The 17,242-nt window shown below is 52.8% G+C and overlaps 2 protein-coding genes across 2 annotated transcripts in view; both read left to right on the forward strand.

Annotated features, from left to right (window-relative positions):
* DAGLA (diacylglycerol lipase alpha) overlaps positions 1–8,571 on the forward strand; it is a 47,563-nt gene extending 38,992 nt beyond the window's left edge. The window contains 1 exon segment of the mRNA XM_051776928.1: positions 1,510–8,571. Within this exon segment, the coding sequence (XP_051632888.1) occupies positions 1,510–2,437 (928 nt within the window). The 3' untranslated portion in view covers positions 2,438–8,571.
* A 1,891-nt stretch (positions 8,572–10,462) lies between these two features.
* The window catches only part of MYRF (myelin regulatory factor), a 54,623-nt gene continuing 47,843 nt past the window's right edge, over positions 10,463–17,242 (forward strand). Inside the window, exon 1 of the mRNA XM_051776918.1 lies at positions 10,463–10,827. Within this exon, the coding sequence (XP_051632878.1) occupies positions 10,680–10,827 (148 nt within the window). The 5' untranslated portion in view covers positions 10,463–10,679. The remainder of the gene's footprint in view (positions 10,828–17,242) is intronic.

Here is a 17,242-nt window from a genome sequence, read left to right on the forward strand (position 1 = left end):
TTCCATGGGGTTTTCAGGGAGTGCTGTGGGGTGAGGGATTTCTGCATAAGTGTGAGGTCATAGGAGGGAGATTTAAATTCAGAGGGAAGATAAGGCAGCAGATAACGTGGAAAAATGGGAATATTCTTGTCACAGGGAGTGAATGGTCAGAGGCAGTGAAAGAGAGCTTGGAAGCAGAACACAGCCAGGATGGAACAGGGATTGTCACAGGTTTTTGAGGGCTACAGTAAGACTGGGAAGATGGTGTTTAATTCCAGGTTAGAACCATCTTAGTGTGTCAGATTTCCTCTTTTGGGATTCTTGGAATCTCTTCCTAAATCACTGTTACTCCACTGAAGCTGCAAAGGGATCAGATATTGCCTTACCTCATGAAGTATTCCCTGTATATCCCTCATGAAGCATTCCCTGTATATCCCTCATGAAGCATTCCCTGTATATCCCTCATGAAGCATTCCCTGTATATCCCTCATGAAGCATTCCCTGTATATCCCTCATGAAGCATTCCCTGTATATCCCTCATGAAGCATTCCCTGTATATCCCTCATGAAGCATTCCCTGTATATCCCTCATGAAGCATTCCCTGTATATCCCTCATGAAGCATTCCCTGTATATCCCTCATGAAGCATTCCCTGTATATCCCTCATGAAGCATTCCCTGTATATCCCTCATGAAGCATTCCCTGTATATCCCAGCCCTTTGGCAGGGACAGGAGTCCTCTCCCAAACTCAGGCTCTCTTCCCAAATACTTACATAATTCCGTGTCCTTAAGGCTGTTGATCCCAGACCTGGTGCAGGAGCTCCTTCCCTGTGTTTTTCTGGAAGAGCCTGCCTGATCCTTAAAATCTTGGTGTAGCTGGAGTTTTCCTACCTGTCTTAAAGACTGGTCATGGAAAATGCTCTGTCAGCCTCGTGGAATTTGTGGTGGGATCACCAGCACGGAGAAGGAGGGGAAAGCCTGAGCCTGGAGTGGTTCCAGAGTGGGAAAAGGAGAAAGTGGGTTAAGTGTAGGTTGGTCCTTCAGTCTCCCTCCCCTAAATCCTCTTTTACGCGGAGGTTTTGGATGCTTTGGAAGTGCTGCAGGTTTCTCTGGGAGCAGAGCCACGATCCCAAGTGCCAGTGGTGCTGGAGAAGGAAGACATTGGGAGAATCATGGAATGGTTTGGGATGGAAGAGACCTTAAACACCATCTCGTTCCAATCCCCTGCCATGGGCAGGGACTCCTTCCACTAGCCCAGGTTACTCCAACCTGGAACACCACCAGGGATGGGGATTCCACAGCCTCTCTGGGCAGGAGAGAAGGATTTATTTAGCCAGGAAAGCAGGGAGAAGGGCAAGAACCGGAGTTTGCTGAGGGGAGAGCCACTGTGATGTTTTCCGTTGGGAGAACGGAGCAGTGAGGGATTTCCGGGAGTCCTAGATGGGTTTGGTTGGAGGAACTGCGCGAGGAACTCTGTGCCCGACACTCAGATCCTCTGATCGCCTCCTCATGTTCTCTTTTCCTGCTGCAGGAGCAAATCCCACTCGGAGATCAGCCTGGAGGGGTTCTACGAGACGAAGCCGCTTTCCCCGGTGCAGAAGGATCCGGTGGAGCTGCTGCTCCTGGACACCAAGGAGCGCCTTTCCGTGGAGCTGCAGGACCGCCGGGCCCCTCTGGCCACCATGGAGAGCCTCTCGGACAACGAGTCCATCTACAGCTTCGACTCGCGGCGCTCCTCCGGCTTCCGGAGCATCCGGGGCTCACCCAGCCTGCACGCGGTCATGGAAAAGGACGAGACGCACTGCTTTTACATCGACCCCGTCATCCCCGAGGAGAACCCTTCCCTCAGCTCCCGCACCGAGCTGCTGGCTGCAGACAGCCTCTCCAAGCATTCCCAGGAGACGCAGCCCCCGGAGAACGTCCTCAACAGCGGGGACACCACCCCCCGGCGCCGCTGCAGTGCGGAGGGCGCCGGGAGCGACGGCGAGCGCGGCCCCTCGTCCCCCCGGGAGGAGCCGGCGCTGCACAACGGCCGCCTGGCCGACGTGCCCAGCCCCCAGGTACTGGAGTTCGCCGAGTTCATCGACAGCCTCTTCAACCTGGACAGCAAGAGCAGCTCCTTCCAGGACATCTACTGCATGATGGTGTCGGACAGCTCCAGCGACTTCGCGGAGCTCCCCAAGTCCGTGAGCGACCAGGAGATCCTGCTGCGGGCGCAGTACGAGCCCAACCTGGTCCCGAAGCCGCCCCGGCTGTTCGCGGGATCGACGGATCCCTCGTCGGGCATCTCCGTGTCGCCCTCCTTCCCCCTCAGCTCGTCCGGGGAGCTCATGGACATCACTCCCACGGGTGTGAGCAGCCAGGAATGCCTGGCCACGGACAAAATCCGGACTTCCACCCCCTCCGGACACGTAACCAGCCCCGCCAAGCAGGACGACCTCATGATTTCGGCCCTTTAGTGCTTGGGAACAGGGGTGGAATGATCCCGGTGGGATAATCCATGGAGGAGAGGAACGGTCGGGATCGGAGGAGATGGCCGGGAACATCCCTTCCGGGGTGGCGCAGCGGTGGCTGGAGGATGGATTGTGCTGGAATGCCATGCATGGAGCCTGGGAGACGCTTCGCCCCGTGGGGCCTGAGAGGGTCTGAGGCACTAAAATTCCCTACCTCAGCCTGGCTCTCATTCCAGAGGCAGATTCCTTGCCCCGGGGCTCCTGCCAAGTTTGGGAGCAAGACACCCTGCTCTGGGAATCCTCTGGGGTGGATTCCCTGAAACTCGAGGCTGGAGAGTTGGAAGCAGGAGGGGGGCTGGGATGGATCCCCGCTCCAGAGCGCAGCCGCTGTTTTGGGAGATGAGCGGATTGAGACTCTGGGCCCTGTTGCACTACCACGGATCCGGCCCGAGCTCCAATCCAGCCACTTCCATGGGGATTGCTTTTGTAGGACACTCGTGTTTTAAAGCCATTGGGGCCGTATCCCCCCAAATCCAGCCTCCCATTCCCAGCCGGGCGCAGTGGGAACGGGGCTGGCACCGTGTTTCCTCTCCCCTGAGTATTCCTGAGGGAAGGACGCTGTTCCCAAGAGCCAGATCCCTCTGCCGCATCCGAGCTCTCCTGGATCTCACCACCTTCGCTCCCGGATTCTCTGGACCCCTCTGAGCTGGCGACATTCCCGCAGGACTGCTGGGATTCTTGTCTCGGAGCTGCCTGGAGGGATCGGCTGGAAAATTGGCCCGGTGTTGTTTTCCGAGTCCCTGTGGAATCTGGGAGCCTTTCCTGGGTTGGATCCCTCTGGGTCCTCACACCACCCATGTGCAGCACCCATGGATCAGTGGCAGCCTGTCGTTGGGAATTCAGGGAAAAGATGGATTTTTTTTTTTTTTCTGAGTGTTGAAACCTTGTGTGTGTTTACAGAGCTGCTGTTGGGAAGGTATTTATGAAGGAAACAGGGAGGTTTTCCCAAAGGAAAAGCCTGGCCATCCTCTCCTCCCCGTGCCTTTTCTGCTGGGGGCTGAGGGAAGAGAGGGTGGGCAGGCAGAATTCCAAGTTCCCTGCTTTCCAGGTGGCTGGGATCTGGGGGGAGCTGCCTGCATCCCTCTCCCCCCTCCCTCTCCACTCCCCTGCACAAGCCCCTGGAGTGAAGATGGAGGAAGTTGGGATTGAATCTGCCTGAGCTGCCCCAGGGTCCGGAGGAGCCTGCTCAGCCCTCCAGGCAGGTTTTCCGATGATGGGAGCAGCAGGAAAACTACCTATTTAGGGAATGAAACCCTTCTGTGACCTGGAAAAGGCCCTTCGTTGGCAAAGCAAAGCTCGGCACTTCTCGAGGGGTCTCCCTGGAGTTCTCTCCTCCTTCCCTGGAAAAGAAAGTCCCACTTTAACTTCCTTAGAATCCTGTCCCCTTCCTTAGCTGGGATCTTTCCACTGTGGGAGGATGCTGTGCTTCCCGGGAGCTGGCAAATCCCTGGGCTCCCCGTGGTGTCCCGAAGCCTTAGGATGGGCCTTCCTTTGGGAATAACTGGTATCCAGCAGGAGCACTTTATAACCCATGTGCACTGATGGAAGTGACTCCAGGTGCACGGAATTTCACTGGAATCTCTGTCCAAGTGCTGGTATCCCCCTCACCTGATCCCGGGATACACATTCCCTGCTCCTTCCCCATTCCAGAGCCTTCCGAAGTGCTTTTGGTGGGAAGTTAGAACATTATCCCTGTGGTTTAAGGTTCCAAAGGTGTGACCTTTCCCTGCGTGGAGCTGGAGCAGAGGAAGCCCCTCTGGATTCAGAGGAATGCGAGGAAGGAAAAATCCTTTGGTTCCAAGCCATGGGAAGTTCCTTTTGTTTTTGTAGGTCCTGTAAAAAGGAGCAGGGTCGGGAGCTCAGCACAGCCCAGTCCCTGCCCTCAGGAAGCACCACCGAGGTGATTTTTCAGGAATACGCACAAAAACCCGGGAAGTTTGGAGGGGAAGAGGGGAGCTGAGGGGCAGGGGGGGCAGGGCTAGCAGGCTAGCTCACTTCCCAGCCCTGGAATGGGAATAAGGAGCTCATTCCTGCCCTTAATCCTGGCAGGAATTAACCCTTAGCACTAAGGCAGAGCTTTGGATCTGCAAAGCACTTTAAAACCTTGAGGAAAGGATCATCTCCGTCCCTGGGAGCCGCAGGGACACCTGGGATTGGGCGGGATCCCTGGGGAGGAGGTGCCTTCAGGTGAGGAAAGTGGGAATATCTCCCTCCTGAACGATTCCAGTTGGGATCTGCTGGCGTTGAATGGCTCAAATGTTGCACTAGGAAGTCTCTTCCCACCTGTGTCCTGGAAAACTCCATCCTTGGCTGACTGGTCCCTTCTCTGGGCCATTGGAACTGTATCCCATGGGAAGGGGGTTCCCTGGCCCTGACTGGAAGCAGCCTGGAATGCTGCACTAAAAGCCTGGCAGTCCCTCGTTCCTGGGACCTGGGCTTGCCATGGATCCAAGGAGTAAAGGTGGAAAGGAATCCCCTGGAGGTTCAGATTGTGCCAAACTGTGGACAGTTCCTGGGCTTTGGTGTTCCCTCTTGACACACAGATCTGATCCCAGTGCTCCCAAAGGAAATCCGTGTTCTTGGAATTATTTTGGCTTTAAATCTCTTTTTGTCTTGATCCCCATCCCTGTGTCTCGATTCCCATCATTCCAAGTCTCAATTCCCACCACTTCTTTACTCTGAGGGCATTTGGAAAGGCTGATCTCCTGTTCCTTCCTGCAAAAGCACCTCTGGAATGCTGGAATAAATGCTAAACCCACAGCTGCCTCCTGCATCCACACTGGCCACACTTCCTGCTTTCTCTGCCCACTCTTTCTTTGGAAATGTGGAACATCTCCAGATTTTTTCTTGACTTCTGCTTCCTCCCCTTGAGCTTTGTGCCTTCCAATCTTCCTGGATTCCCGTGATATTCCGACAGGATGGTCCACCCTGCGGCGAGGCAGCACTGGAAGTGCCTGACATCCCAAATCCCAGGCACCCAGTTCCGTGTCACATCCTCCAAATCCAGCACTGGATGGCCTTTAAAGGCCCTTTCCAATGCAGAGGATTCCAGGAGTTTCTTGGGAGAGGAGTGGAGCATCTGCATCCCTAATAATTGATTTGCTTGTGGCTTTACCTGTGGCAGTGCCAGGAATTTTGGGAAGGATGTGCTGAGGGATTTACAAGCCCTCCTCCAATATTTATCCTTATTCCCTCTCCTTCTCCATTTGGAATGTTGAATTTCTCCTAAAACTTCCACTTCCCTCTTTTCTTTGCTCCCTGTTCCTCTCACCTCATCCCTCCTCTTATCCCACATCCTTGATAGCTCCACTTGAACAGGGAAAACTGTTCCCTGCAATCTCAGGATGATCCAAAGCAGTTAAATGGAATTCCTGGAATTTTGAAGACCTTTTTTTCCCCAGGGAAAACAGGATTTTTAGGAGAGGTTCTGCTCTCTCCAGAGGACTGGGATGGCAAAACTGGTGGTGAGTGCGGATGTATAAATCCAATGATTCCCATCTCCATTCTTTGGGATATTGTTGCTTCGATTCCTGAAGTAGTTGATGGTCCCCAGAACCATCAACCATGGTGGGAAATCTTTGTCCAGAAAGGAGGGAAAACACAGGAGGGAGGGAAAACTCCAGGAGCAGGATCTAATATATTCCTCAGGCACTTGGATGTTTTCCCAGCTTTTTTTTTCCTCTTTTCCTGCAGGCAGATGATAATGTTGCCATGGAATCCCCCAGACTGGATTTCCAAACTGGGACATAGGAATAATCAGGATTATCCCTGGAAATGGAAATTAAGCGGGAATAGTCATTGCTGTGTTTAGGTTTGTATCCATAGGGTTGGATTTCCATGTTTGCCTTGGGAATTGCTGGGCTGGAGCTCTGCTGGCTGCTGGCTTTATCCCTGTCCAATCTGGGATATTATTCCCTTGGCAGTAGAACATTCCAGCTTTGCAGGATGGTAGCAGGAACATTTCATTCAAATGGTTTTTTTTAGGGATAAGGGTTGTAACTGCATCCTTTGGGGAACATGCAAACATTCCCAGGGAGGTTGGGGACTCCTCATCCCTGACGTTGTTCCAGGCCAGCTCGGACAGGACTTGGAGCAACCTGGAATAGCAGGAGATGTCCCTGCCCCTGGAACTGGGGGGGCTTGAAATCCCTTCCCACTCCAATCCTTCTGGAATTCCAGCGTTCCTGCTGTCCCTTTAGGCAGGAAAGGGATAGGGTTGGAATTCCAGCAGCTACTCTGATGACAAATTCCTCTGGAGGAAGGCACTGGGAAGCTCTGACTGGATCGGGCTCCTTGCACATTCCCGGAGCCCGTGCAGGGCTGATTTTAGGGCAGAGCCGCTGGATTTCGGGACGAGCACGTTCCTTGTGCCAAAGCTCCCCCTCACGGTGCTCCTGCGATGCTCCAAGTATCCTGCGGGAGGCAAACACTGCCCGTCCTCGGGAAGGAGGAGAGGCAGGAATGTTGCAGCTGGAAGCTGGGATTCCATGGGAGTTCTTGCTCTCCGGCGGGACCCATAGTGGGGTTATGGATGGGAAGTGGGATGGATCAGGAGCCACTGATGTCCTCCCCCCTCTTCCAGCTCCCAGGGAGCTGCCTAAGGGCTGGAAATTCCAAATATCCAAGGATTAGAGAAATTCCTTGCTTTGTCACAGGGACCTGCAATCCTGAAAATCAGCAGCTGTCCCCATTCCCGTTGTTTCCTTCCTTGTTCATTGAGTCCATACTTCTTGTGCCTTTGTTTTCCATGGCTTCAGGTCCCAGCCTCCTGCCTGGGACCGGATTTTTGGGATCAGACATCTCCCGCTTCCTTTCCCACTTCTCTGGGTCCATGGAATTGTGGCCGCAGAGCTGCCTTTGCTTCTGAACCCTCCTGTTCTCCCTCAGCCGGGAATTCCTGCTTCTTCCTGCTTTTCCCTGCTGCCTCAGGTCGTATCCAAGTGCCAAAAGCAAATCCTGACCTGGGGCAGGAGGTTCCCTCATCCCTGGCTCTGGAACAGCCACCTTCCAAAGGGAAGCTGCCTGGGAATTTTCCCTGCTTTCCTTGCTGCGTCCTCACCGTGTCCTGACATTCCCACCTTCCCAGACACCCATGGGATGAGGGGAATCTCTGCCTGGCTCCACCTTGATTCCTGCAAACCCTTAAACACGGAGCAGTCCAGGAACAAGCCCCGATGCTGGTTTTTGTTGGGATTCCGCTTCCCTGCTCAAATCCTGAGATTTGTGCAGTCCCCATGGCTCAGACTCGAAGGTCCTGGAGCAGCGGGAGGAGGTGGCACAGCCCTGCCCTGATATCCTGCTTTTGGGAAGTTCAGGGATCTTGTCAGGGTGTTTTTCCTAGGACACAGCCAGACTTTTGGCTCTGAACTCCTTTCCCGGGATGTTCCCGGCGCTCAGTGGGGCAAGTGACCTCCCCTGCAGCTCCAGCTTCCCACTTTTCCCTCCCCCAGTCAGCTGAGTGATGTACAGGGAATACTCCCGAGCTCCTGTCCTAGTGATGAACAGAATTCCTAATGGCACAGGGTTTTTTGGGATGGGCTGTACCTCCCTTCCCATGTCCACAGGGCAGCAGGAATGTTGTACCCTGCTCCGCCTCTGGAAAAGCCCTTTTTCCTGCTGTACCCTGTGTCCCATCCCGAACTGGGGCGGCTCAGAGCAGGAAAACCATGGATCCATTAACTCCTCGCCCCAAATTGCCTCGGGAGAGCTGAAGCCTCTGGAATTTTTGGGAGAACTCTGAGCTGCTCCGAGTGTTCCCCATGGGGCTTGGAGTGCTTGGATATAGGGAGGGGAGGGGGGACCAGCCCAGCTTCCTGCATCCCTCTGCTCATCCCAGGAATGCTGCCTTCCACATCCCTGCTCCGAGCTGCCCCAGCATGAAGATTCCAAGGAAACTCAAACACTTCCTCACGTACCATTCCTTCTCCATGGGACTGTTTTTGTACCGCTGGATGGAAGCTCCGAACTAATCCCGCTGTAAAGAGCAGGCTCCGGAATTATAACCTTATTCCATAGAGATGGATGTATATAAATTTTCTGTATATTCTATGGCACTGTGTATAAAATGGATGTTGGAAGCACGGCTGGAGTCTGTGGCTCTTCCCAAAGGATGTCCTGGATGGTTGGGATTTGCCGGAGGTTTCCTGCCTTGAGAGGGCTGGGAGTGGGAAGGCCATGAGGAATTTGGAGAGGGTGTGCCTTGGGAGTGCTCCAGGGAAGCACTGAGGGGTGGTTGGTGCTTTTCCAGCTCTGCCTGGTCTGGATCTCGGCCTTTGGGAATCATACAACTGGGGAGGTGGTGGAAGCCACATCCCTGGAAGTGTTCAAATCCAGGGGGGAGCAGCCTGGCCTGGTGGGAGGTGTTGGGGTTGGAATTGGATCTCTAAAGTCCCTCCCCTCCCAATCATTCCAGGATTTTCTGATCCGTGTCCCGTGAGATCAGTTCTAGGAATATCCCTTCAGTGGAGAAGGAAATGAAGGAAACTGAGGGAAGGGAATTAAGGAAAGAACTGAGAGTGATCCTGGGTTAAATCCAACTTTCCACACAAAAAGAAGGATTTTAGTGCAAACCAGGTTGCTGACAAGGAATCCTCTGGGATTGAATGGGAATGGCGGGGGGAGGAGGATGAGTGCTCTCAGTCAAGATTAGATCCCAGATATTCCATATGTTCAGTGTTCCAGCCAGAATAATGTGGGAATCTGCCCTTTGGAGGTGCCGGGGTCCTTCTGCAAGGAAGGTGAGTCCAAACTGGGATTTTCCCAGTGAGGGGCACGGACTTGGGGTTGGAAAGCAGGATCTCCCTGCCTGGGGCTGTTCCCAGTTCTTCAATGCCATGGAATTCATATTCTGCGAGTGGGAAAAGCTTTTTTTTATGGATTGCAGGGTCAGAGAATAAGGAGAGGAGACGAGCCAGGAGAAATCCAGGGAAAAGGAATGCCTGGAAGCACCTAATGCTGGGAATGGGGCCTGGAATGGTTTTTCTGGCTGCTCCCGAAGGGACTGGCAGGGAATCCCTGATAGTCAAAGGTGGCTGAACTCCTGGATTCCCATAAAAATGCCTCTCAAAAGTGCTGGAATGTTGGTGCCTGATGTTTTGGGGGTGGATTTGTGGGATTTTCCTCCCTACCTGGAGCCGTGTTGGTCTCCTAAAAGGATCTTGACTCTCCTGGGGAAGGGAAAACATCCATCTCTGACTGCTATCCTTGGATAAACATGGAATAATCCATGTTCAGGAGGCGCTGCTTTAATTCAGGAAAACAGATGGATGTGGACACAGCAGGAATGGTGGAAGCTGCTATAAACTGCTATAAAACCCCTGAAAAACCTTAATTAGGGATGGAGTTGGATTTTCCAAGGAGATTTTCCAGCTACTGGATGTGCTGGTGACTTTAGGGAAAAAATGCCAGCTTGTGGAGAAAAGTGGTTTTCAACCCATTGGAAAAAAACATTGGGAATGACACAAAACCCCCCAAATTTTCCAAGAATTTTTAAGCCAGGCTGATGAATTCCCAAGGAAAGAAGGAGGGAAAATAATGGGAATATGTCATTGATGAAAACTGTGATCTGATTGTTAATCATTTAAATGGAAACCAGCATTGCAGAAATCAATTCCTCAGGATTTTTCCAAGGATTCAGTTGGAAAAGAGGAAAAGGAAATGGAAAGATCCTTAAAAAATCAGCCTGGAATGTGATGAATTCCTATTTTTCAGCAGGGATAATGTTCTGGTGGGTTGAGTTACACTTCTTTGCCAAGTGCTTTTTCTTGGAAATAGTTTTAAGGGATCTAAACCCAAGGAATATCCTGCAGGATTCCTGGCTGGGAGGTGCTTGGATGCAGGAGAACTTCATGTGCTTTAATTCCCATTGACCAGGGGAAATTGGGATGATAATTCAGATTATGGGGGGGGATATTCCCTGGGTTGAGGGTGGATTAGCACAGGGAGATCAGGAGCCAAGGAAAACCTTGGAAAACTGGTGGGAGAGAGGAAAAAGGGAGAGAGAGGTTGAGTGTGGTGGGAGCTGAAGGGCCACTGTTGCAGAGCTGGATCCCAATCCATGTGCACTGCTCTGGAATCACGGATCTGGGAATGGAATCCATCGTTTAGCTTGGAAAAGCCCCTGCAAATGAAATCCAGATATAATTCCGGCTCTTCCAGCAGCATCTGAGTTTTCCTGCTTTTTCAGCACATGACTTTCCCTGCCTTTCCAGCAATCCCTGCTCGTCCTTCCCGTCACGGAGCTTCCTTGGAAAGCAGATCCAGCTTTTGTGGGCGTGTTTGTCCTGCCAGAGGTATCCGAGGAGCTGGGATATCCTCGCTGGGATCTGCAGGAGCAGGTGGGTGACTCTGCCCAGCATTCCAGGGCTGGTTGGAGCCCTCACACTTCCAACTGCGCTGGTGTTCCAGGATGGAAGCGTCTCCCAGGATGTTCCCTCGTCCCTGAGGATGCTCCTTGATCCCTTTACAAATCCGTGGAAGTACTGTGTCTGCCTTGGGAATGAACCCTCTGGAGCGAGTGCAGAGCCAGGGAGGGATTTCTCGGTGCCAGGAGGAGAGAACTCCAGGGTGGGAGCTCCCCTGGGAGTGTGCAGGGAATCCTGGGCTGCATTCCCTGTTCCGGCGCTCCCAGGGAATCTCCGTGGCCAATCCAGGCTTTGTGCTGCTGGTTTGGATCACAGCTGGGAGCTGGGCTGGGAGAGCTGGGAATGTCCAGCCTGGAGAAGGGAAGGTTCCAGGGAGAGCTGAGAGCCCATTCCAGGGCCTGAAGGGGCTCCAGGAGAGCTGGAGAGGGACTTTGGACAAGGGATGGAGGGACAGCACACAGGGAATGGCTTCCCACTGCCAGAGGGGGTGTGGAGCTGGGATATTGGGAATACGTTTTTCCCTGTGAGGGCAGTGAGGCCCTGGAATGGGTTTCCCAGAGAAGCTGTGGCTGCTCCATCCCTGGAAGTGTCCAAGGCCAAGTCGGATGGGTTGGAGCGACCTGGGATAGTGGAAGGTGTTGGGATTGGAACTGGATGATCTTTGTGGTCTCTTCCCACCCGAACCATTCCAGGATTCTGGGATAACCCTGGGAACACGAGTGCTGAAATAACTTGGAGCCTTTTGGGAATCAGCGACTTTGGCGGGATTTGGGGCTGTCTGGGGGCAATTTGGGGCTGGATTTGGGACAGTTTGGGGCTGGAATTTGATGCTCTGGGACTGAACTGGAGCAGTTTGGGGCTGGATTTTGATTTGTGGCTGATTTTGCTGATTTGGGACTGGATTTGGGAGGTTGTATCTGGATTTGGGGGGATTTGGGACAGGATTTTGGAGATCCTTGTTTTGGAGCCCCATGGGCTGTTTGATCCTTATTTCCTCCATGTCAAATGGGCCTAAATTCCCATTTCTTTTGCTCCCAAGTTCCCTCGGTGTGTCTGTTTTAAGGAGCAAACCAACCAAAGACACGAATTCCAGACTTTTTTATGGCTTTAATAAATCCAACAAATGGATACACAAACTCTGAGTAAACCAGGAGTACGAGGTCCCAGGTATTCCAGTGTCTTGGAATCCTGGGGGTGATGGGAAGGGACAAGGGAAGGGAAGGGAAGATCCCTGAATTACTCTTTTGTTGGAAACTGGACTTTGAAATTTAGCGCCAGAGGGAGAAGCGGCCGCACCTTCCATGAGTAATATTCCAAGGAATATCCCTCCACCCCCTTCCTGGCTCATGTTTCCAACCAACCAACCACGTGGGATAGGGAGAGCAGGGTTTGCAGGGAGTGTGATCCAGAGGGGAGAGATGTGGGAAACATGGAATGTGGGAGAACGGCAAACCAAGGGCTGGGGTCGGACCCCCTGGATCAAAGTGATCCCTTGAATTTTTCGGGATTCAAGCTCTCCAGGATCCCTTGGGATCACACAAGTGCATCCCTGGAGTGCTGGATTCCTTGCAGGAAAGGAGCTGGAACATCCATTTTTTTGGGATGCTGCATTCCTCGGTGCCATCAGTTTTCCCAACGGGCCTTTTCCCATTAATCGGGTCCGGGAAGGGAGAGAGCAGCATTCCTTGGGCATGAGAGCTGGGCAGGATGAGAGGCAGGAGGAAAACTCGGGTGAGAAGAACTTGGATCACCCACACCTGGACTGGGACACCTGAGAAGGAGGAAGGATGGGAAGGAGCAAAGATCCCGAGGGAGGGAGTTGGATCCAAGTGCTTTGGGATCAGGATCCACAGGCTGCCTGCTTGGATCGGGATAAACAGCCACTGTGCCTTCCCAGGGAAAAGTGGGAATGAGGTTTAATCCCTGATGGATCCTACTCCTGTGGTAATGCTGTTGGCATCATGTGGAGCCTGGCTGCTGGAATACTGTGGGATAAAAACACCTGGATTTCCCAAAGCTGATTCCCAGGTTATTTCAGAACTCATTCCTTGTGAGAACTCCGTGACCTGGATAATAGGGATGAGGGACATGGATTTGGGGTTGGAAAGCAGGATCTCCCCGTCTGAGGATTGTTCCCAGCCTGGACAATGCCAGGGATGAGCTTTAAGGTCCCTCCCAAGGCAAAGCATTCCAGGATTGTGTCATCTTCAATCCTGGAATGTGATCCTACCAATTGTGTGATGATTCTGGGAATCCGTAGTGTGGATCCGTCCATGTTCCATCATGGAATGTGATGGTGTGGAGTCTGGGATTCTGTGATTCTAAACCATGGAATAAGGTTCTCTGGATTCCAGGGTTCCAAATAATAGAATCATGGAGTATGGTTCGATGGATTCTGGGATTCTAAATCATGGAATGTGGTTCTCTGGATCCCAGGATTCTAAACAGTAGAGTCAGGGAATATGTTTCTGTGGATTCCAGGATGCTAAACCATAGAATCCTGGAATTCTGGTTCTATGGATTCTGGGATTCTAAACCATAGAATCATGGGATACAATTCCATGAATTCCAAGACTCTAAACTGTAGAATCATGGACTGTGGTCCTATAAATTCCAGGATTCTTAACTGTAGAATCATGGAACGTGGTCCTATGGATTCCAGGATTCTTAACTGTAGGATCCTGGGATGTGGTCCTATGGATTCTAGGTTTCTAAAGGATAGAATCATGGGATATGATTCTGGGATTCTAAACCGTAGAATCCCAGAATATGATTTTATGGATTCTAGGATTCTAAATGCTGGAATATGATTCTGTGGATTCTTGGACTCTAAACCACAGACTCCTGGAATCCCCTGATCTGGACAAGACCCCCAAGAACCGCCATCAATCCTGACTTTAGTCCCGGGTTAGTCTTTATTTCCTTAATCCAGGGTGGATAATCGGGATGCTGCCGGGCTTTGGGCTGGGCCAGCGCTCGAATTCCCGGGAAAAACGCGCGTTTCCTTGATCTCTCCTCCTTCCCACGTGGTTTGCGGCCGAAGCAGGGGCTGGGAGCGGGAATGAGAGCCCTGAGAACAACAACTGTCTGACAGGGGGGAGAAAAAAGGGCCCTTGAGCTCATCCCGTCCACCCCGAAAGAATGGCCCCATTACTGCGGCCAATCCCGGATCCCCCTCCTTTCCCGGGAGAAGAATCGGCGGGCGCGCAGCTGCGGGAGCCCCGGCAATGGATTTCTATCCCCCGGGATCTGCCCTCCTCCGGCGGGACCCGGGGCCGCACAAAACCCCTTTGTGCCCCCCGAGAGAAAGGGCCCACAGTGCGGGCACGGAGCGGCTCTAGGGGCGGCGTGGGATGGGGTGGGATGGGGTGGGATGGGGTTCCCAGTGGGCACCGGGCTGGGCTCCGCAGGGGTTCGGGGTGGGGGGCATGGCCGGGGGGACACGGGGGGCTGGGGCTGCCTTTGGGGGCTGGGGCCAGTTTGGGGCATTTAGGGTGGGATTTGGGGCCTGGATTTGAGGGATTTTAGGGCTGGTTTGGGGTGTTTGGAGGTGGATGAATCAGGGTTGGTTTGGGGGATTTAGGGTAGGGTTTTGGCCCTGGATTTGGGGGATTTTAGGGCTGGTTTAGGGGCAATTTGGGGCTGGTTTGGGGGTTTGGAGTTGGATGAGTCAGGGCTGGTTTGGGGGATTTTAGGGTGGGGTTTGGGGCCTGGACTTGGGGGATTCTAGGGCTGGTTTGGGGTTTTGGAGTTGAATGAGTCAGAGCTGGTTTGGGGGTTTGGAGTTGGATGAGTGAGGGCTGGTTTGGGGGATTTAGGGTGGGGTTTGGGGCTGGTTTGGGGGATTTTAGGGTTGGTTTGGGACAATTTGGGACTGGTTTGGGGGTTTGGAGTTGGATGAGTCAGGGCTGGTTTAGGGGATTTTAGAGCTGGATTTGGGGCTGGTTTGAGGGATTTTAGGGCTGGATTTGGGGCTGGTTTGGGGTGTTGGATTTGGATGATTTGGAGCTGGTTTGGGAGATTTGGGCTTGGCTTTGGGGCACCTGGACTTGGGGGATTTAGGGTGGGGTTTGGGGCCTGGATTTGGGGGATTTTAGGGCTGATTTGGGGGTTTGGAGTTGGATGAGTGAGGGCTGGTTTGGGGGATTTAGGGTGGGGTTTGGGGCACCTGGATTTGGGGGATTTTAGGGCTGGTTTGGGACAATTTGGGGCTGGTTTGGGGGTTTGGAGTTGGATGAGTCAGGGCTGGTTTGGGGGATTTTAGGGTGGGGTTTGGGGCCTGGACTTGGGGGATTCTAGGGCTAGTTTGGGGTTTTGGAGTTGAATGAGTCAGAGCTGGTTTGGGGGGTTTGGGGCCTGGATTTCGGTGGGTTTAGGACTAGATTGGGGCTGGTTTGGGGTTTTGGATTTGGATGATTCAGGGCTGGTTTAGGGGATTTAGGGTGGGATTTGGGGCCTGGACTTGGGGGATTTTAGGGGTGGTTTGGGGCAATTTGGGGCTGATTGAGGGGTTTGGAGTTGGATGATTTAGGGCTGGTTTGGGGGATTTAGGGTGGGGTTTGGGGCACCTGGATTTGGGGGATTTTAGCACTGGTTTGGGGCAATTTGGGGCTGGTTTGGAGGTTTGGAGTTGGATGATTCAGGGCTGGTTTGGGGGATTTAGGGTGGGGTTAGGGACTGGTTTGGAGGATTTTAGGGCTGGTTTGGGGTTTTGGAGTTGAATGAGTCATAGCTGGTTTGGGGGATTTTAGAGCTGGATTTGGGGCTGGTTTGGGGCTTTGGAATTGGATGATTTGGGGCTGGTTTGGGGGATTTTAGGGCTGGTTTGGGGCAATTTGGGGCTGGTTTGGAGGTTTGGAGTTGGATGATTCAGGGCTGGTTTGGGGGATTTTAGGGCTGGTTTGGGGCAATTTGGGGCTGGTTTGGAGGTTTGGAGTTGGATGATTCAGGGCTGGTTTGGGGGATTTTAGGGCTGGATTTGGGGCTGGTTTGGGGTGTTGGATTTGGATGATTTGGGGCTGGTTTGGGGGATTTAGGGTGGGGTTTGGGGGGTTTGGGACCTGGATTTGGGTGGGTTTAGGGCTGGATTGGGGCTGGTTTGGGGTGTTGGAGTTGGATGATTCAGAGCTGGTTTGCGGGATTTGGGGTTGGATTTGGATGACTTGGGGTTGGTTTGGGGTGATTTGTGACTAGATTTGGGTGACTTGGGGTTGATTTTCAGGGCAATTTGGGGCTGGATTTGGGTGATTTGTGACTGGATTTTTGTGATTTGGGGCTGGATGGGGTGATTTAGGGCTGGATTGAGGTGACTTGGGGCTGGATTTGGGGTGATTTTTGCCAGGTTTGGGGTGATTTGTTGCGGGAATCCATGATTTGGGGCTGTTTTGGGGCTGGATTTTGGTGATTTGGGGCTGGATTTGGACAATTTGGGGCCGTTTTGGGGCAATTTGTTCCAGGATTTTGGTGATTTGAAGCTGCTTTTTGGTGATTTGGGGCCATTTGTGACTGGACTTGTGTGATTTGGGGCTGTACTTGGAGAATTTGGGGCTGGATTTGGATGATTTGGGACTGGTTTGGGGTGATTTGTGACTAGATTTGGGTGCCTGTGGCTGATTTTTGGGGGTGCTTTGGGGCTGATTATTGAGGGCAATTTGGGGCTGGACTTTGGTGTTTTGGGGCTGGATTTGGGGCAATTTGGGGCTGCATTGGGGTGGTTTGTGGCTGGTGTGGGGCAACGTGTGCCTGATTTGGGGCTGGGTTATAATTTGGGCTGGTTTGGGGTCATTTCTTGTGGGATTTGGGTGACCTTTGGCTGATGTTTGGGGTTATTTGAGGCTGGATTTGGGAGATTTGGGGCTGGTTTAGGCAATTTGGGGCTGGATTTGGGTGGTTTGGGGCTGATTTAGGGGGATTTGTGGTAGATTTTGGAGATTTGTGTGATTTGGGGGTGATTTTGGGGGTGCTTTGTGACAATCTGTGCCTGATTTGGGGCTGGTTTAGGGGGATTTATGAGTGGATTTGGGTGATTTGGGGTGATGTGGGGCTGGTTTGGGAGGATTCCTGGCTGAATTTTGGTTGTTTGAGGCAATCTGGGCAATTTATGGCTGGATTTTGGTTGTTTGGGGCTGGATTTTATGACTTGAGGCTGGTTTGGGGCACTTTGGGGCTGGATTTTGGCCACCTGTGGCTCGTTCGGGGCGGGATTTTGTGTTTTGGGGCTGGCTTTGGGTGGTTTGCAGGTGGCCCTTGTGATCAGAGGCTGATTTGTGGCAGGTGTGGGGTTGGTTTAGGGCCGAGTTCTGGGGCTTTGGGGGTGGATTTAAGGGATTCCCGGGTGGGTTTGTGCCCCTTGGCTGGAATGTGAGGCTGGATTTCATCAGTCCTGCCT

This window comes from Manacus candei, unplaced genomic scaffold (genome assembly GCF_025592945.1).
Source record: "Manacus candei isolate 608988 ecotype Guabito, Panama unplaced genomic scaffold, ASM2559294v1 h1tg000009l, whole genome shotgun sequence".
In the NCBI taxonomy this organism is placed as follows: Eukaryota; Metazoa; Chordata; class Aves; order Passeriformes; family Pipridae; genus Manacus; species Manacus candei.